The sequence below is a fragment of the Perca flavescens genome, chromosome 12, assembly GCF_004354835.1.
Source record: "Perca flavescens isolate YP-PL-M2 chromosome 12, PFLA_1.0, whole genome shotgun sequence".
Classification (NCBI taxonomy): Eukaryota; Metazoa; Chordata; class Actinopteri; order Perciformes; family Percidae; genus Perca; species Perca flavescens.
This window is the reverse complement of record NC_041342.1, coordinates 2793866-2814900: the sequence shown is the minus strand read 5'-3', so window position 1 is coordinate 2814900 and position 21035 is coordinate 2793866. Positions and strand designations below refer to the sequence as shown.

The following is a 21035-nucleotide window of genomic DNA, read 5'->3' as shown; positions in this document are numbered from 1 at the left end:
CCCCAGAGTTAGACAAATCCATACATACCCTTCTCATCTCTGTGCGTGCTGTAATGCTGTCTGACGGCTCCAGCAGCATCAGGCCAGCACAGAACATGCAGGTGAATGGTTCCAGTAATCCTACTGCTCCGAATAAGTGACAAAATAATGCCAATATGTTCCTATTTACATGTTGTGATTTATAGAGTCACAGCGTAACATGAGACACAGCCGTCTTCTAACTGTAAACAAACCGGGAACTATATTCTCGGGCGGAAGAATACAGTACTTGGGCGGAGTGATATGCTCGCAGCAAGCCTGTCTGAGAATATAGTTCCCAGTTTGTTTACTGTTAGAAGATGGCTGTGTCTCATGTTACCTTGTTTTTTGTACACGCTGTGACTCTACAAATCACAACATGTAAATAGGAACATGTTGGCGTTATTTTGTCACTTTTGTCACAATTGGGAGCAGTAGGCTAGTTGGAACCAGTTACCTGCAAGATCTATGCTAGGCTAAGCTAATGCTGGAACCGTCAGACAGCGTTACAGCACGCACGGAGATGAGAAGGGTATGTATGGACTTGTCTAACTCTGGGGGTTACGGTGAATAAGCTAAATTCCCAATAAGTCGGCGTGTTCCTTTAACTCCACGATCACAACAAACTGGCTTTTAGTTTACGAAAAAAAATGAAAAGTCGGTCGCTAGGTTGACAACTAACCACAACACTAAGACCTTCACATCACCCCTACGATTTAGAGCCTTCAAGTCTCTTTTTTTTGTTCATGTTTATTAAGTGTTTTCAAAGTAGTATAATACAAAAGGGCAAAGATTAGGAGTAAAATAATATGCCAATATGAAAAGAAAAGGAGAAAGAAAAAGAAAAAATAAATAAAAATAAAAACAAAATCCTTGGGCGTATTACTTAAGACAATGACATGTACTGTTGCATTACTGGTACTCTAAATTAAAACAACACAGAATTTATCAAAGAAGAGGTGAGTTGCATATTGTGAATCTCACAACTGTTCAAGTTCTCCGTCAAATTCAGCAAGATGGTCTAAGAATGGCTGCCAAATCTTTTTTTTAAGATTGTCCATCATGCCATATCGGATTTTCTCCATATGTAATACAGAGGTGAGTTCTGTTAGCCACGTCTTGAAGAGTGGCACTGCTTCTGACTTCCAAAGCCTTAAAATCAGTCTCTTTGCAATTTACATTTCATACATAATGGTGTGCTGTACAGAGGAACTATGAGTCAATAGAGACAGGGAGTAGCCAAACAGTGCCACCTCTGGCTCAGTCAGAAAACCATTGTAATACTCCACACCAGAAGACATACAATTTTGGACATGTACAGAAGAGGTGGGTTAAGGAACCGTCAGCTGACTTACGTCCATCACACAGAGGGGAAACAGTAGGATATATTCTATGTAGTTTAGTTTTTGAATAATGACGTCTATGCATGACCTTAAATTAAGCGATGTCTGACATTAATAGAACAATATTGGATTCTACTGAGACTGTCCTCCCAAACATTATCATCAATCTGGAGACCCAGTTCCTCTTCCCAAACTTTCTTCAAAGAGTGGGTGGCATAGGTCACCTGTTCCGAAAATACCTTGACAAAATCTGAGATCAAGTGTTTTAAATCCGGTGGGCCAAGCAAAAGACTATAAACCCTGCTTTCCTCAGGGGGGGATTCAAAATTAGGCAGGATTTGGCGGACATAGTTCCTATCTTGTAGGTATCTAAAGAAGTGTGTTGATGGAAGGGAAAACTTGTCTTTTAGCTGAGTAAATGAGGCAAAATGTTTGTCAATGTACAGATCTTTTAAAAATACTATGTCTTTTAGCCTCCAACTATAAAAAGTTGCATCTGAGAGTGAAGGGGGAAATGCATGGTTATGACACACAGGAGAATAGATATATTAAGAAGTGCTGCAAGTTGCCTAGAACAGGCAATTTGCAGCACTTCTTAATTTGCTGCCATATTTTCAAACAATTAAGAACTATTCGGTTATTCACTTTTGTCTTAACAGACAGTCCAGGTGTTGAGAAAAGAAGAGCTGGAAGTGAACTGTCTTCGACATCTTTCTTTTCAATGGTTGTTCACGCCAATAGGCAAAAGCTTCAAGATTTGCTGCCCAGTAGTAATGTTGAAAGCATGGTAGCCCAAATCCACCTTTCTCTCTGGGTTTTTGTAAATGAGTTTTTGATATTCTATGAGTTTTAAAACTCCAGATATAAGGCATGATTATTGAGTCTAGTAGTTTAAAGAATGACTTTGTTAGGAAAATAGGAAGGTTTTGAAAAAGGTACAGGAATCTTGCCATCTTGATAGCATTAATACGACCCACCATAGAAAGCGGGAACATGCGCCACTTGCCAACATCTCCTTTTAGTCTTTCCACCTTTTCAGAGTTTATTCAAAAATGGGACAGAATGGGGATAGACTGTTCAGGCTGTGACATAAAGATTGCAACATCATCTGCATATAAAGATAGGTGGTGGTACACATCTCCTAGACGAATGGGTTTGAGAGAGCTGTGTTGCCTGATACTAATAGCAAGGGGTTCAATACCAATCGCAAAGAGGAGTGGGCTGAGAGGGCAGCCCTGGCGCATCCCACGATGTAATGGAAAGGGAGTTGACCTTTCTTGATTTGTTAGAATGGAAGAAGTAGGATGGGCGTATACAATTTTAATCCATGAGACAAAACGGCTACCAAATCCAAAGTCCTCCAATACCCTCCACATATACTGTATGCCCACTTTATCTGATCAAAAGCTTTCTCTGCATCTAAGCAGAGTACCGCCACCTTCTGATGTTTCTTATAGCCATGGTACATTATGTTCATTAGACTTCTAACATTAACAAAGGAAAACCTACCAGGAATGAAACCAGTTTGGTCAGCATGGATAATGGAGGCAATATGTTTGTTTAACCTATTTGCCATCAATTTTGTGAAAATGTTCATATCAGAGTTCAGCAATGCAATCGGATGATAAGATGAGGGTTCAGTTTCATCTCTCCCCTCTTTCGGAATTAGGGAAATATTGGCTTCATATAAGGAACTTGGAAATTCCTGAGTTTCAAATGAGTGATTAAACATCCTGAGCAAGAGGGGAGTCAACTGTTGAGGGAATTTCTTATATAATTCTATTCCAAAACCATCTGGGCCAGCACTCTTACCACTGGGAAAGGACTTTATAGCATCTAGAATCTATAAAGTGATGTCACGCGTTTCTTAGGCTACAACTTTTTTCATCACATACAGCAAACATTTCCTCACTATCTGCTAGCTGCCTGTCCCCTGACCACACTGTAAAAAACATCTCCTCACTATCTGCTAGCTGCCTGTCCCCTGAACACACTGTAAAAAAAAAGACAGAAGACAGCTCAGGCTCCACAAATGCCAACATAAACAAACTGCGCCAACCTGCCCCACAAATCATAACAAACTGTGTTCCAGCCAATAACTGACAAGAAGGAGCTGGTTGAGCCATCACTGCAGCAACGTTAGCACGTAGGCTACTTCCACAATGCGTATTCATGTTGTTGTAGCCTAAAAAACACATCACATCACTTAGAGCACCTTTAATTTAGCAAGATTCAAATTCTCCAGCCACACAGAGGTGTCCCCTTTAGCTTTGGATGTATATAATTGTTGATCATATTCCCTAAAGTGTTTGTTTATATTGCTGGGATCAGTGCTAATTTCCCCAGATTTGGATTTGATTTTATGTATAGCTCTGCTAGCCTGCAAACCTCTCAGCTGTCAGGCTAATAGCTTCTGGGGTTGCCTTCAAGTCTCTTGCCCTCATTAAATCTGTGTTTGTTCCCAAACCCAGCTAACTGTCTTGGTCTACAGACTTTCACTTCATCTAATGTGACTGCAAATCAGACCAACACCACCTCTGCTGCAACTGAGTTCTGGGAGTGAGTTTAACTTCTTTATCTTTTAAGGAAAAATTAAATGTAAATTATTGTATCACTATTTCACTTTTGATGCTTTAATGCCATGTTTTTCATTCTATGATTTCATGCTACGTTAGGAAAGATTTCAATTTTTTTTATTGTGGTTCTTCAAGTACTTAAAAATTAAAGCTTTCTAAAAGTTGATGTAGATAGATACGTTTATTTGATATAGCACCTTTTACAGACAAAGTCACAAAGTGCTTCACATGATAAACATTTGTAAAAATACTGTACAATCCAACAGAAAATAAACAAGGGAAAAAAGAAAATTATTATTGAATGACCAATGAAAATCATTTCAACGATTAATACCTAAAACCCAAAGTCTACAAACAAGAGTCAAAAGCGAATTTAAACAAATATGTCTTCAGTTGTTTTTTAAAGGGGTGATAGAAAGCAAAACCGATTTTACTTTGTTATAGTTGAATAACGACAGTTTGGTGGGTAAATAGGACATACATAGAACCTCTAAATCCCATTGACACCTCTTTCCTCTGCAAATCTCACAATTTGAAACTGCCTCTGAAAACGGGCGAATCTCAACAAGCCGCCTAGTTGACGTCAACTCGGCGGCTCCTTCTCATTTGGCTCTAGTCTCTCGGTTTGTCACGCCCCAACATTTGCATAGGCTACACAACTGACCTGAGATCAGCTAGTCTTCCGACTCTAGGTCGGGCAGATCTCAGAAATTGTATACATTGTTCATCTGCTATTTTACCATTAAATTCACTTCTGAGACTTTTCTATGTGAGAAATCAACTATGTAGAGGTCAAATATGGGCCGTTTTCCGAAAATTGATGTCTAATTGCAAATTTTGTCCGACTGTGTGTCGGAGTTCAGCGGCCGGTGCTGCCTGCGTTGCTGCCTCGCCGCCCGGCCTTCCTTCCTTCACAGACCCCGGCCTGCTGTGAGGTAGATAGAGCTCCCTCACGGCTGGCAGCCCACGGCACTCCATACCCGCGCAATGTCACCGTTTTTGGGGCTAATGGACTACCAAACACCGCTGCTCTGACAGAGCTGCAGGGCCTGTAACTCCCCTCTTCCTGCTAAATGACCCGTGTGTGTGAGTGAGAGCGTGGTCAGCGAGCTTGTTACGCCAGCAATCTGTTACCACAGGTTCCAGTTAATCTTATGTGTGTAATTATAATGTGTTGAGTTATTTAAAGAAACGATCAGTGAAATAAACGCCTCTTGCCGCAAGTCTCATTGATAGAGCCTGCGGCTGGATGTAGCTCATTCAATGAGAGCTAGCTAGCCTCCTCTTACAATTCCTCTGAAATTCACAAAATTATAAAATTGAAATCGGACACTGTTGTTAGCTTTATAAGTGTTACGGGTGAGGGACGGTGAGGACCCAAAGTGCAGAGAGAGCAGGCAGGCAGTCAGGCAAACGTTGAAGTGGAGGATTTAATGAAAACAAAAAGCGGCAGTAGAAAGACTGGAATACTCACAAAAAATAAACTGACGGGAAAAACATAGGCAGGAGCAAACTGATGCAGGCACAAACACAAGGCACAGGGAGGAAACACAAGGGCATGGCTACAAACTAAACAGGTACAGAGACAAAACGATCTGACACAAGACAAGGGGAACACAGAGGCTAAATACATGAGGTGATGGGTAAATCAGAAACAGGTGAGACAACAGGTGAAGCACATCAGGGCGGGGCAGGACAATCAACAAAGGCGGGAACAGAAAGCAAAGCTAGACATGACAAGACAGAAGACCAGACTATCAAAATAAAACAGGAAGCAGGACAAACAGACAAAACATAAGGACAACTAAACACAAAAACGTGACACAACACAGGACACAGTCAAGAGGGGATAAACACAATAAACAGGGAGAAAACCAAACAGAAATCTACAAAACCGGATACAGACAACAGAAATGAACCAACAGGTAACAGAAACTGAACAAAATGCAAAGCAAAACACTGAAACCATAACAATAAGAATAAAAATGAAGCTAACTATCCCTCATTTGTAGCGACACATACCTAGGATTGAAGGGACAGTCACACCTAACGAAGCCCTTACAGTTCACAAATATTCATTAACTTGAAATCGGACACCGTTGTTAGCTTTATAAGACCTTTAGGTAGATGTTGTATAAGTGGCGTGACTAAATTCAAACTGTAAATATACTCAAATTATGCCGAAAATTAAGCTAACTAGCCGTAATCTGTACACATAGAATTGAAGGGACAGTCGCAGCTAACGAAACCCCTAGATAGCTAGTGTTCACAAAAATTCATTATTTTATTAGCTTTGTAAGACCTTGGGATAGCTGTGATATAAGTGCTGTGACGAAATTCAAACTGTAAATATAGCTACTATAGTTATGCTGAAAGTGTAGCTAGCTAGCAGCAATCTTTTCCCATTGTATTGAATGGGACATATAGCTAGCTAGCTGCTCCTCCTAAAAAAACACCTGACGTTCATAAAAACGGACACAACGTTAGCTTTGTAAGACCTTGGGGTAGCTGTGATATAAGTGGCGTGAAGAAATTCAAACCGTAAATATAATATAGTTATGCTGGCAGCCGGCCGCGGAGCCCCGGTAGTGCAGTGTCCACAAAGGGTGACTTTGCCCTGGGTATGTAGCCCAGCAGGCTGCCGCTTTCTCGTCAGACTGTGTGGAGCTCCTAAAGTCCGACACGTCTTACCAAATTTGCAATTAGCTAGCCATAAATTTTCATAAAATGGCCCATATTTGAGCTTTATATAGTTGATTTCTCGCATAAAAAAGTCTCATAAGTGAATTTGGTAACGAAACATTGCAGTGTTTGGAATATGAGATTCTGTCGCTTCTCTAATGTGTGTGTATGGGGGATTCGCTCAACCAATCAGCGCACGTCTCTAATGTGTTCGTATGGCAATTCGCTCAACCAATCAGCGCGCATCATCTAAATATTCATGAGCATACCATATTTATATTATATATGTATAGTAATCCCTCTTCATCTCTTTGTCTCACATTATATGCACCTGTTCAATTCCCCCTCTCCTCAGACGGCGTGTGCTGGGCGTGTCTGGAGGCATTGAGGAGCTGGGCAGTGTGAGACGGGAGCTGGCTTCGTGTCTTCTGGCCTGCTGGGTGATCTGCTACTTCAGCATCTGGAAAGGTGTCAGATCTTCTGGAAAGGTCATTGGAAATAATATTTTATAAATATATAAACAGTGGTTTTTCAGTATTACAGTATCTCCATTTAGGGCAGTTTTTTTTTAGTCATGATAACAATTTCAGCTCCTAACAATCACAAAATCAGATTAATCGAGAGAAGCGATTATTTTGCACATAACGCTTTGCAAGTAAACTCTTCTTTTGTATTTTGTACGAGCAAATTTGTAACAAAACATTATTTGAGTGAAGAACAGAGCTAAATCATTGATTTGATGGCTCTCAGTGGAGGCCACAGTGGTGTAGCCTGCTTGGTTCTTTGTTCCTATATTCTCTCTCCGCTGCGTGGAGCTGGTCTTAGTAAATGCCTCCCCTAATTACCTGATGGGCTGCAGGTGTGACCGGTGCCATGTCCTGAACTGGATTATACACTCCCTCTATCACCTCCCCCAATCTGAGTTTAGGGACTCGCCCCCTGTGCCGGATTGGCACTTTCTGTATTTGTGTTGCATGTAATCATCAACAACATTTAGTGATTAATTTTCTTTAACAACTTTCTTTTCATTTAAGGTAGTGTATTTCACAGCCACGTTCCCCTACGTGATGCTCCTGATACTGCTGATCAGGGGCTTGACTCTACCTGGAGCTCGGGAAGGGATCTACTACTACCTGTATCCAGACCTGAACCGCCTGGCTAACCTGGAGGTGACTAGTTTATTTGAATCCCCACTTTTGAATTACTTGGGTATTGGCAACTGTTTGATCAAAACAACAATGGTAGACAGATTGTTCATCCAATCATCTGCTAGATATTTTTGGAAATATGGCCTTTTTCAAAGCTCCTTAGATGGTTCTGTTGATATAATACATCCATACTTCTGTGTTTACAAACCATCTGTTGCAGCATTAAAGCAGTTTTTTATGCTTCTGCGTCGAATCAACGGCGTAACTCCGCAGACCCCTCTGCGTCTACGCCAGACCTTACGCCGTAGCCTGACGTGCACCTCTCGAAAAATGTAACTACACATCGCAGCGACGTGACTCGGCCGTGGCTTGGTAGTGTTGCATTTCCCCCCCGACTCATTTCCTGGTTCTCTTTCTCCATAAACAACATGAAATCAAGGAGAGGGTTAACTTCTCCTGCTCCAGATTTCCCACCGTGGTCAGAAAGAAAAGGGGAGACACTTTGGTTCTCTCACTAGGACTCTAGAGTCACTACTTGCTCCGAAGCTAATCGCCGTCACTCTCTCACTTCTCAATTTACCACACGCTCGCCCTACACACACACATGCCAGCTCGACGCACACACCAGCGCACAAGTATAAACACCACGGGTCTCATTTATAAAACTGTGCGTAAGATCCTTACTGTAAGTGTACGTACGTCCAAAAGCCCAAAATGGCGTGCGCCGAAAAAAAAGTCAGATTTATTTACGCACATCTTTAAGCAATGTTCCTTTTATAAATCAGAGATTACCTACAAGCGTGCGTACGTGGACCAGCCTCTTATCCCGCCCTGTACACGCCAATTTTTAACCATAAATACTCAATGCAAAGCACCTCGTGAATGCTGATCGGTGTATGAATGACACTGGCAGTTATTACACCGAATCGTGATGACTGGCGGAGAAAAAGCAAAAAACTTCTCAGACGTTCAGGAATTGCTGCAAATTTAATTATAATTTTGGCCTGTTCTTGCACAGTGTATGGAACCCTGATCTATAGACTACATATATTAATAATACGCAGGCATTACGGCACTCAGGGACAGCTTCGATATACCAGACGTATATGATAAAATTGAACAGAACTATATATTATATCCAAACAAGCCTTAGTGATAAAGTTGAAGATTATATATTATATTTATTTTTAAAAAACACTTAGCTGTCAGCCATTTCCCTCTGGAATATTATATTTTATATATTAGCCAGTCATCGTCATGGTCCCTGAAGTCTCTTTCTCTCCTGATTCTTCCATTAGCGTAGTCCTCCTGCAGGGCCAGTAGTGCCATCATGCAGCATTACGCACGGGTTCACCGCAGTATTTATATGTTTACAACAATTTGTGATTGTTAACACCTTGCCAAAATCACAGCATCAACTAGTGGTATCCCCCACCCCGAGATACAATCTGAAGACGAAATAAAGTGTAACAGGCAAACACACTTTTCTTCATGCAGGTTTTGTCACAAACAGTATTAAAGTTCGGACTGATAACGAGGACATTAAGGGTAACGATTGCGCCAGAATAACGGCTGTATTTCCGGACTTTGACATTTGATGATATATGCACAGTTTTAAAGACAGATATTTAGTTATTTACACTGTGTTCTGCCGTTATCTAATGGTAGGGTATTTGATGCTATCCTGTATTCCATGTAGTCGGGCCATCTCCTCCTCCTGCGTTCCGTAGCGGACAATGTGACGGCGAGACAGCGCCGATTAAATATTAAGAACAAATTTTAATTTAAGATTTGAGTTGGAGGTGTTTATGGAACAGTATTACTCAGTACAAGCGCAAATAACACTGCTGGATTTCATCTTCATGGTAACGTGGATGATATGGAGTGAAAGAATGTGCGTGAGGCATCAATACTAGAAAATATTACGAGTATTCTTATTCCCATTTACTCTCTGCAGTCTGACTTCAGTTCACCACCTCACCATCTGCGTCGAACAATTCCTATTTTGTCTCCAAAATGTGTGTACGCATGGGTCAGAATTTGCGGGAGTACCGCACATTCTCCTGTCAAGTTTGTTTTTTATAAATCACAACCTTTGCGTGGGAAGTGGCGTACACACATTTTCAGCCCCGTTTTTTGCGTAAGCCACGTTTATAAATGAGACCCCAGGGTACTTACGTAGGCCTCCACAGAACCATAAAACAAGCTTTAGGTGGGCATGGTTGTCAAATTCTCTGTTCTGGAAATGTACCAAATTTGATGGATGCTGTCTTCTACTGTTTTCATATCAGAAAGGGGGTATCAGACAGTATTGGATGATCTGACATGGATTATGTTTTATACATACTGCAGCCTTAATTTAGATACTTCATTGTGTTGGGTTTGGTTCACTGACTGGGAAATGGATGGCTCTTTGGTGACATCCTCCCCCTGAGTCCTCCTATTCATCAAGTATCTCAGAACTACTGCAAGGAAGAACACTCTATACTTCAGTATATTATACAACTTTTCTTACATTGCAGGTCTGGATAGAAGCAGGATCTCAAATATTTTTCTCCTACAGCCTGACTGCAGGGACTCCGCATGTCCTGGGCAGCTATAATAAGTACAACAACAACTGTCATATGTAAGTATAAGTCATATATCACAAGAACTTTGACATCATATAATGTTGGTTGAGAAGAAGCCATTTACTTTGCAAGTATGCATAGGAATGTCTTCCTTTTGACAAGAGACTTTCTGTCTTTCTGTGGCCTCTAGGGACTGCTTTTGGCTCTGTCTGCTGAACAGTGGGACCAGTTTTGTTGCTGGATTTGTCGTCTTCTCTGTACTTGGATTCATGGCTCAGAAACAGGGTGTTAGTGTTGACACTGTGGTCGAGTCAGGTGAAGTATTTTCAAAGATTTCATCATGTTTAGGATCCAAGTATATCATCCAGAGTTGAAGGCAGTGTTCTACAAAGTAACATAAATATGTATATAGCTTAATGTTATCACGTCTCTCCTCGTTCACTTCACAGGTCCAAGTTTGGCCTTCATTGCTTACCCTCAGGCAACAGCTCTGATGCCTTTTCCACAGTTCTGGACAGCCTGCTTCTTCCTGATGCTCATTCTGCTGACTATCGACACACATGTAATACCATTTGTCCCATTACCTATTGACAAATAATAGATGTTTTTAAGACACACATGAAAAAGTTCATTTTATTCTGTCCCCAGTTTGTGATAGTGGAAAGTTTTATCACCACGGTGACCGATTTGTTTCCAAAGTGGTTTCGTGCACCATTGAGGCACAAGATCTTTGTCCTCGCCGTCTGTGTCTCCAGCTTCCTCATACAGCTTACCTTGGTTACAGAGGTGAACACAAATATTTATGAAGCTTTCTTTATGAAAAACCCATTTAAAAAGTATACACATTTCATTTAAAAAAAAAATGTCATCAAAATTTTCTTGCTTTAGGGAGGAATTTACATATTCCAACTCATTGACTTCTACGGCTCTACCAGAGTCAGTCAGAATTTTATGGCTATCTGTGAATGCCTGGCTGTGGGCTGGATATTTGGTGAGTCAGATTACTTATTACTTAAAGCATAAAGACGGTGTTAGTGTATATTTTTTGCAATTGTCAGCAATCCTTTAAAAAGACAATTTTTTAGTCCTTCTCTCGGTATGTTCTCACTTCCTGACCCTATCTGTGGCTTTCAGCCCCAAACACGTTGGTTGTTACTGAAGATGTAAATCTTTAAAAAAAAATTATTAAAAAAAATTATATTTATTTATAAAATAAAATTTTATAAAAAAAGGTTCAGTTATTAAGTTACACAGTTGCTGAAAGTGGGGGGAAATAGTGCATTTGTCTGTGACATATGTTCAAACCTAATGTCAACATTTACAGAAATATTCCTAAATTGGAAATGTTAACTATACCCAGGGGCGCAACTACCCAGTGTCGGAGGAGTAAGCAAAACTTTTGGAAACCAAATTGTGACAAGTGGAAACCTAATCATCACCCCTGGTTGCCCCCGTGGCAACCACATTATTGTAGCCCACTTTTTTCTTGTACTTTATTTTCATTACAGTGAATAGTTTGGTAAACAGAACGTCAAACCCTACTGGACATTTAGTTTTGTGTGGTCTAACTAATAGAACTCCTACCTGATGTCATCACTGGTCTCATCTCGACTTGATGCCATCAATGACCACATGTCTGTCTCATTCACTCCTTGCCTATGTTCTTCTCCACTAAGACATATTGTCAAACAAACATTATGTAATATATTTTCCATATTAGTTTTTCCATATTAATAATATTAAGAAATGAATCTGTTGGTATCAAGTGGCTCCCCGTCCACCTAATGTTAGACCTACCTGTTTCCTTCCCCTGTCTTTCCTGATCCACCATCCTCACACCTGAATGAAATGAACTCACTGTTAAATATAGCAGCCTCGTCTCAATTCTTAAATCAGCCAAGTGATGGCATTAGATAAGACCTTACACAACCTTATGCATTACATTCACATTTTGGATTTAAAAATAAATAAATATGGAGAGCCACTTAGCACAGACCTTTAAAGAGAGAGAGAGAGAGAGAGAGAGAGAGAGAGAGAGATGTGACCCTGTAATTACAGCTTCCATGTCACCCAACAGCTGTAACTATAGCCTGTATGTCTGACAGCTCAGCTAACATGAACAGCTAACACAATCTATTAATGGTTCCATGGTAAACCAGAGTTATTGCATAAGTTTTGTTTTCCAGCTTCTTGTCATTTATTGTGCATGCTACCTTATATTTACCAGTTGTTATTTTACGTTAATAAAATTTAGATATGTCATGTATGGGATTGGTACCATAGGGTTTAACCAAAACCTAAATGTAGCTATCAGCAACATTGGTTTGCATTAAGCTAGCCGTAAACCCCACTTTAGCTGCTAGTGATAGCAAACACTAGCTAGTCTGAGAACAGTCTGTTAACATGAATATTTGCAAGCCTCCAAGTTTGGTAGCAAGTCTATGCATGATTCCTTGGTAAACCAGAGTTATTGCATTAGTTATGTTTTCCAGATTCTTGTCATTTATTGTACATGCTACCTTATATATTCCAGTTTTCAGTTCAGCAATCTCAGTTTTGCATATTCTAAGCTAGCCTTAAACCTAGGGTGACCAGATTTCCCAGAACTAAAACCGGGACACTTGGCGCGTGACCGTAGTGCTCGTGCACGCACACGCTTTTTAATGTGACCATGTGCCAGTCCAGGTCAGACATAGACACAGACAGATTAGACACAATTTTGCCAACAGCCCACGTAGGCCTACTGCTCACAACATAATGGGGTATCTCAGTTAATATTCATGAACTTTCTTGGTATGTAGCCTACATATCTAAGAAATAATATTAAAAGATATTGAGTGAGTTTTGTGGGGGACCAACTTTATTTTTGATGGTAAATTATATATATATATAGCTATAGATATATTTTTACCATCGCTTTGGCGCCCCCATGGTGCTGCGCCCCTATGCACCACATATAGCGCATACCCACTTTTTGTGCCACTGACTATACCCTAATAAAGATCCGATAGCTTTGTTCAGAGCAATCACATCAGCTGAATGAGAGCAAATGTTTGAGTCACTTTAACAGATACTCCAGCTGTCTGGATCACACTGTTGTGTCTGTAGACAGTAATATTGACTAAATGGACCATTTGGTCTTCCATCAGGTGCTGATCGCCTTTCCGACATCATAGAGGACATGACAGGACAGAGACCATCAGTTTTCTTTAAACTCTGCTGGAAATACTTCATCCCTCTTCTGTCACTGGTGAGTCAGACACATTTCTTTGTGTCAACCAATGCTTTTACATTCTTTTCAATTTATTCAGAACGTTTCAGTGAGATTTATCAAACCAGAAACGGGATTTTTTGCCGCTGGACTTGCTGGATTATTTTGTGTGAATTTAACATTTCACTTTCTAGCGTCAGCAGATCTTGCCTGAATTAATCTGCGACTCTGGCTTTTGCAATTCCTAAACTATCTTTTGTGCCATCTAATGATACATAACATCAATGTTGTGTTTGTCTTACCAAAACCCACTATTTTACAGATCACCTTAATCCTGTACCTGATTGATTACAAAGCCCTCAAGTTTAACGACTGGTACGTTTACCCTGACTGGGCGTATGCTCTAGGATGGACCATGACCCTCTCCTCTGTTCTCATGGTGCCACTGTGGGCAGCTGGACAGATGTGTTTGACAGCAGGAACCTTCAGACAGGTCAGTGTCCATCAGTTTAAACAGTATGCTGTAGTCAGTGACGGAGTACTCAAGTCGCTGTTCTCTGGACACATAACTTGACTTGGACTCGCAAACTCATGACTTGGACTCGCCCACTGATGACTCGGACTTGGACTCGGACTCAAGGATTTATGAAATAGTCCTCGGAAGTTGAATGAAGTTTTGTGCCTACATGTGTACTGTACTTATACTTTAATAGGTCATACAAATTTGATATAGAATATTGATGTTTATTTAGTCTGTTTCATGCAGGGGCATCCTTCACCTGCGACTGTAGTTCATGATGGGCCCGTGCCCCCTACTACATGTTCACATTTGAAAGATGCAGAGCGATGCACCCCGGGTTGGGAAGTTCGCCTTCACAGATTTTACATCCAATGCTGGCATAGAGCACCGCTAATTGTACCATTTGTGAACGCACAATTGGAGAGAAGACTTGGACTTGAACGCTGGTAATAATAACTTGACTTGGACTCTTGCACTCTTCTTTAGTGACTGGGACTTGGACTTGGACTCGAACACTGGGGACTTGAGACTTGACTCGGACTCGACAGTTGGTAACTCGACTACAGTACCAGCTATAGCAGATTATTGCAGCTGCTGTTTGCGGTATTGGTCGATCAGCATGTCCCAAGAGTGTAAAAGATGTCTCCTGTAATTGTCCTAATGATTGTGGTAGTGTGGGCAAACTTCCTGCTGTTTTTTGTTCCTATTTTCCAGCGTTTGTCTGTCCTCTGTCGTCCTGCTGAAGATCCAGCCTGGCAGAGGAGAGCCATGGGAGAGGAGGGAACAACTGTTGAACTGAGGACGTCTGCAGTGACCACTTAGTGTGAGCTGCAAAGTCACATTAACAAGACGTTTCAAGAAGTTTCCTCTGTCATTAGGTCATTTATTAAATGAGTTGCACGCTGGTTTGGGGCATTTTATTGAATAGAATAGTATAATTCTAACCTCTTAGCAGTAGCATCCCTACACTGTCAGTCATCATTAAGTCAAGTATTACTGTGTACTATTCTTGTATCCCTTTCCTCCTCATATTTAATGTTGCTTCAGTCATCATCACTTATTTGCTCTCTCACCATTTGATTTAAATCAGTCTTAAAGTGTCCTGATTACTTGTGTCAATTATGATCTTTTCATTTACTTTCTCATATCTCTCTATTCTAGTTATATATGTGCATTATTGTAAATAATAATCAATATATATAAACATGGAAATATATGTAATGTATTTCTAACCCATGTTCTCTCAAATGCTGCACAATACTGTAATAATAATTAATAATAATAAAATCCTCACCTGTCTTTCTTTTTTGTGTGACGAAGCAGAAACACATGATGAAGATGGTGATGCACCAAACAACCACAGAGCACACCACAGGATTCATCACATCATGAAATGCTTAAGCATGTCTGATTTCCAATGATGAATATTAGTTTTGCACACTGTGAGATTTGGAAAATGTACACAAAGAAAATAATACTAGTAACTGTTTTGGTTACCTTGAAAAGAAAATCTGGTTCCACATTAGAAAAAAACAATTACAAGTTCTTTAACTAAATGGTATGTTCACTTTTTTGTAGTATTGATGAATGAAGGAAATTGATGAAAGATAGAGACCAACTACTTTTAATATCTTTAAAGGTCCAGTGTGTAACGTGTTTAGTTGTTCATTATCAAAATCTGTGTTGCCCTTTCACCAACTTGTCCTTTTTCATGAATATTTACCTCCACCATCAATTCCAAGTATTCCTGTTGGCTTGAAATTTTACATTTGCGTTTTCATGAACGGGGGTAGACGCTCCATATTCATGCTCCATCTTGAAATACGTTAGCCGGTAAGGGACATACAGGACATACTGCTCCACCTTTCACGTTTTCTCTGTCACATGATAAACTCCCAGCTGCTGCTAATGCTGCTAATGGGTATCGTAGCTTCCCGGCCCCGGCAAGTTTGAAGAAGGAACCATGGAGGACCACACGTATTCAAAATCCAAATTTCAGAAACAGGAGTCTTCTTCTTCTTCGCCCAGAAAAAGAAAAAGGAGATTGAAAAGAGCAAGAGACCGGCTTTTTGAAGCGTGAAGGCTACCGTAGCTGGAATACCTACTTTGAACTGCGTGGCGCCAGAGAGTTGATTGGGATATATGATCTCAACACTAGATGGGAGAAATTCCTACACATTGGACCTTTATAGTCTGGCTTGATTACAGACAAGAAGAATTCACCTCAATGAGAAACAAAGCAATGCATATATTAATCAGACAAAACAAACAGGACAATGAAGAATTAGAGCTCCAAAATACAAAATGTCAAAAATCTTATTACTGTAGCTTCCAATTTCAATATTTCTTCTTACATTTTGCCCATGGGATGACCTTGCTTTTTACTGTAACTGATGTTCCCCATAGTCTAGTCCGGCTCAACAGATGTACATTGCTGGGATAAAGCCTGACATCCGGCGCTTCTGTTACGTGCCGGATGTCCTTCCCCCCTCCTGCTGTCTCCGTTATTTTGGACACTGTCGCAAGCTACTATGACTTAGAAGTCTCCTCTAACTTCAGGGATTCTTAACATTATTAACAACATATTTTTGATGGACGACGATAAGCTTTTTACATCCTGCTCTCAAAATATTTTATGTCCTTTTTAGGAGGTCAGTAATTCCAGTATACATAACTGTCCATTTTCGACTATGCATAATGTGTAACATCATGTTCAAGATCAATGCCCACTCTCTGTCATGACTTTAATCCATATTTATTTTAGCAAAAATCACTGTTTATCTCTATTCAGAGGGGTATGGCATTTTTTGTGTTGTGCTTCTGATCCATTCGGCTATTGAACCCCCCCATCATGTTCTTCTTGGTATGATTACAAAAACTGCTAACTGACCTTTGCTTTGTTCAGAGCTACTGGTTTTTTCGAGCATACCTTTTCATGTATGCTCATTTCCGTGAGTTGCATGATATACATTCCTGAGCAGTCTGTGAGGTTTAATGTATAAATGTAAACTAAATGGGTTTTATTTGTTCTGTCCTGCAGTTGCTGTGGCTAAATCTCTTCTATCAGGGCAGTGCATGTAGCCTATAGTGAGTATTAAAGAGTCTTGCACGTTTCGACCCATTTAAATCATGTATAATTTGCATCACTGCAAATCATTTTGCAAACTATGCTACTGCTAAGAAATTGTACGCCTCCAGGCATCCACTCATCAAATCAATTAGCAATTAGTCTAAAAAAACATTGCTTTGTAGTCCGTCACTCTGAACATCAAATCAGATGGCATTCACTGTCACATTAGGCCTATTAAGTTACATTATTGTATATGTTGTGAAGTAATGCAGAAGAGACCCTCACATTAATCTGCTTTTTGTTCTTCCATCTGTCCTTCCATCTTAGCTTCATGTTTAACATGCATTATTCTTCAATGTAAGCTCACACAGAAGCACCACACCCTTTTCTCTCCCAGTAGAAGGCCAGTAGAACTGGTATTTGGATTAGCTGAGCACTGCAACGTGAAAAAGGATATCCCTCACTGTTTCAGGGAGTGGCAAGAAAATGTGTTCAGCCACTTGTGGTTTGCCGTGGCTTTTGCTCCATTACGGCATCTGTTGAGTGAGGTCAGAAATGATGCAGTTTATTTAAGAGGAGGTGTCACAGCTGCGGCTCCCTCTCTTAAAGACAGCTGAGTCCCAGGCTACAGTAATGTCCTCTTTTGGGTATAGAACAATAGCTCCAGGGTTCATAATAATTCCCTTACATTTTCCTGAAAGTAGCTCACATAAAACATGTCTTCCACCCTGTGTGACATTATACTATGATTATGTCAGTGTTTCATTGAAGCTTTATCACACTTACACTACCGGTCAAAAGTTTGGGGTCACTTAGAAATGTCCATTCCACTCCATTATAGACAGAATACCAGCTGAGATCAGTTGCATTGTTTTTTTTTAATCAGGGCAGCAGTTTTCAGATTAAATTATGTGTTTAATTCAATTCAATTCAATTTAATTTATAGTATCAAATCATAACAAGGGTTATCTCGAGAAACTTTACAGATAGAGTAGGTCTAGACCACACTCTATAATTTACAAAGCCCCAACAATTCCAACAATTCCAGTAATTCCCTCAAGAGCAAGCAGTGCGACAGTGGCGAGGAAAAACTCCCTCTTGGGAAGAAACCTCGGACAGACCCAGGCTCTTGGTAGGCGGTGTCTGACTTGAATTACATAATTGCAAAAGGGTTCTCCACTGTTTTCTCAGTTAGCCTTTTAAAATGATATCAGATTAGTAAACAGAATGTGCAAACAATGCAACTTATCTCAGCTGGTATTCTGTCTGGAATAGAAATTTGTAAGTGACCCCAAACTTTTGACCGGTAGTGTATATTCAGTGAAACATTGAAACATTCTAATCTAAGAAGGCGTTTTTTATGGCTGAACTTCGAATGGAAAATCTTGTTTCATTTCACACACATTTTCCCTGTAATGAAAAAAACAACATATTTGGCATTCTGGAAAACATATATAACAAAGCCTGTACACTCATTATGTTTTATGTATTGATAGACCTTCAAATGGGCATTTGGGGTTATATAGGTTTAAAATATGATGAATGATTACAATCACATTTTCCACATTTCTACCCAAAATTGAACCTCTCTCTCTTTTTCTTTTTTTTTATTATATTTTACGCTCAGGGTCGAAACTAATTTACAATATTTTCCTCTCAAATGTAGTGGAGTAGCATAAAGTGGAAATGCTCAAGTAGGGTACAAGGTACCTCAAAATTGTATTTTTCCTCCACTAATCACTCATTTAAAAAATTGTTCATTAGAACAACAGAAACACTTTGATAAACATTGCGAACGGACAGACATTCAACAGGTCATGGACATTCTTACCCTACAATTAAAGATTCCGGTGTGAAAAATGAAAAGACATAAAATGATTTATGACAAATAATATTACAGTAATATAAAACACAATGTATTTAAACACAATGAATAATGACATCAATATAACTTACTCGGGGGCTACAGAAAAAAATTCTTTAAAATATAAGTGTGCAATCACTTTGTTTGTCATATCGTATCGATGTACAAATTGAATGCAACCCAAAACAAGTTACGATTTGGGAAGGACTTTGAGAAAGATGCCTTATGTATATGAACTTAACCAACTACCTACCTACTACTACCAACTAGTATAAGACTTGTCATGTAACTCAACGGTTTATTTTTTTTTTTTGTGATAATGTCGTTAGGCATAATTGTTATAGAGTGTCCATTCTTGTTATAAACATTTCTCTATGTCTCTCCAAAACACAGATGAAGAGAAGCAGTGACAAAACAATGTATAACCGTTTCTGGCTCAGCTCCACAAAGATTGAATTTAACATCTATGTCAACAAATTAGGAAATGATTGTGTTATACATGGGCAAATATTATGTAAGGTTTCAAAGTGAATTTCTCTGTTCAGAACTGGAAAGGGCATTCCAAATTGTGAATTCCAAAAAAAAGGTTTACCTGGGGGGTAAAAAGTTATTATAGTTTTGAAGTTTTCCTCCTATAGAATATGTTAGGCTGTATGGTATGGTGAAAAGTTGTAAACAAAACACAATTGTCAAGACAGTAGCCTAAAGCCTGCTGACTAAATAAACTTTCGCAGTTTTACCTGCAATTTAGAAACCATGTTGTCACATCCCATTAGAATCTGTAAGCCACCTAAATGTTTGAATATATTGTGTGGTAAAAATCTCCATCATGATTCTGGGGACAATGACAGAAAGACGGTGAGGAGGGGAGCGCCGGGGTGACGTCATTGTGATCCACATCCACAGCAGCAGGAGGGGCGAGGTGGCCAGCCGCTGATCCACCGGTATCATGGCTTCCTAACTGGACGGCAAGTGTTTGAGAGGAAAACAAGGATTTTTTGTTGAATGCCCCGACAGATTATCGCCCTTTCCAGAACCTGAGATTGGGATAGAGGGGCTCGGCCTCCCTTTTCGACCCCCACGGCCGCTCCTGGGATCCAGGATACACCTTAATTTTATTGGTGAATTTCCATTCGCAAACCGTGGAAGATGGCCGACCCGGCGGAGTGCACTATCAAAGTGATGTGCCGTTTTAGGCCCCTGAACAACTCCGAGGTGGTCAGAGGCGACAAATACATTCCCAAGTTTCAAGGGGAAGAAAACGTTGTTATTGGGGTGAGTTATTTTTGTGTTGAAGGGCTTTAGCTACCCATTTGGTACGGTCAGCAGTACGCCATTTTTGATTGTCTTGTAGCTACGGTAGTTAGCACCTTAGCTTGTCAGCTAACGTTAGCAAGGGCTGGTTGACCTGTTAGCGAGTTTTTTTCTTTTCTTCCCAGGATGGCGAAGGCATATGCCGCCCTACTCTGCCTCTGATTGGTTTACCCTGACATTGTTACCCTAATCCTAACCAATCCCTCTCCTCTTGCCTAAACCAAACCAAAGAAGACAACGAGTAACGTTAACGTTGCTGGCCAATCAGAGGCGGGTCATGCCTTCCCGACGTCTTCTCCATCCTAAGAAAATATATTTGGCGACCTGTTCACCGTTGCGTTTATCCGCTTGCCCTCCGCTAAATCCAACTTCTGGAGCAACCTAAACAGTCAATTAAACTTAACTTTACTTATTCGGGCTCCAATAGATAGTCGACAGCACCATTCAGTTGAACATTTCGAAAAACCAGTCCGGTTGCTCTTGGCGTAAAATGTCCCTGTCATGGCTAGCGAGCTGTCATTCAACAAAGCCACAAACTCATTGACTGGCACAGGTTAAAATGTCGCCAGCGTTAGCCTGCAAACCCTGCACGCTATTCACTGCACTATTATCATGGCATTATTTACCAACTAGCAGTGCATCTGTAACGATAAAGCTATTAATTATGTTACGCAAACCAGCTTTGATTTAGCTGTGGCTAACATACTGTTGGCTAGCAG

The 21035-nt window shown here is 40.2% G+C and overlaps 2 protein-coding genes across 2 annotated transcripts in view; both read left to right on the top strand.

Moving 5' to 3' along the window:
• Positions 1–1283: 1283 nt before the first annotated feature.
• On the top strand, positions 1284–15477 carry LOC114565030 (sodium- and chloride-dependent GABA transporter 3-like). The gene is made up of 13 exons (XM_028592829.1): positions 1284–1344; positions 3833–3920; positions 6975–7107; positions 7654–7788; positions 10290–10393; positions 10528–10652; positions 10787–10899; positions 10986–11123; positions 11226–11328; positions 13487–13587; positions 13871–14041; positions 14783–14891; positions 15392–15477. Exons 1-12 carry the CDS (start codon positions 1332–1334, stop codon positions 14888–14890), a joined length of 1332 nt encoding a protein of 443 aa, XP_028448630.1. The 5' UTR covers positions 1284–1331; the 3' UTR covers position 14891; positions 15392–15477.
• A 4383-nt stretch (positions 15478–19860) lies between these two features.
• Positions 19861–21035, top strand: part of LOC114565158 (kinesin-1 heavy chain) — a 31634-nt gene continuing 30459 nt past the window's right edge. The window contains exon 1 of the mRNA XM_028593047.1: positions 19861–20277. Coding sequence (XP_028448848.1) covers positions 20152–20277 — 126 coding nt within the window. The 5' untranslated portion in view covers positions 19861–20151. The remainder of the gene's footprint in view (positions 20278–21035) is intronic.

Excerpts from the sequence above, each read along its gene's own strand:
- LOC114565030 (XM_028592829.1), top strand. Across the intron at positions 10,653-10,786 it reads TGACACTGTGGTCGAGTCAG|GTCCAAGTTTGGCCTTCATT; the intron begins GTGAAGTATTTT and ends TTCACTTCACAG. Across the intron at positions 10,900-10,985 it reads TGCTGACTATCGACACACAT|TTTGTGATAGTGGAAAGTTT; the intron begins GTAATACCATTT and ends TTCTGTCCCCAG.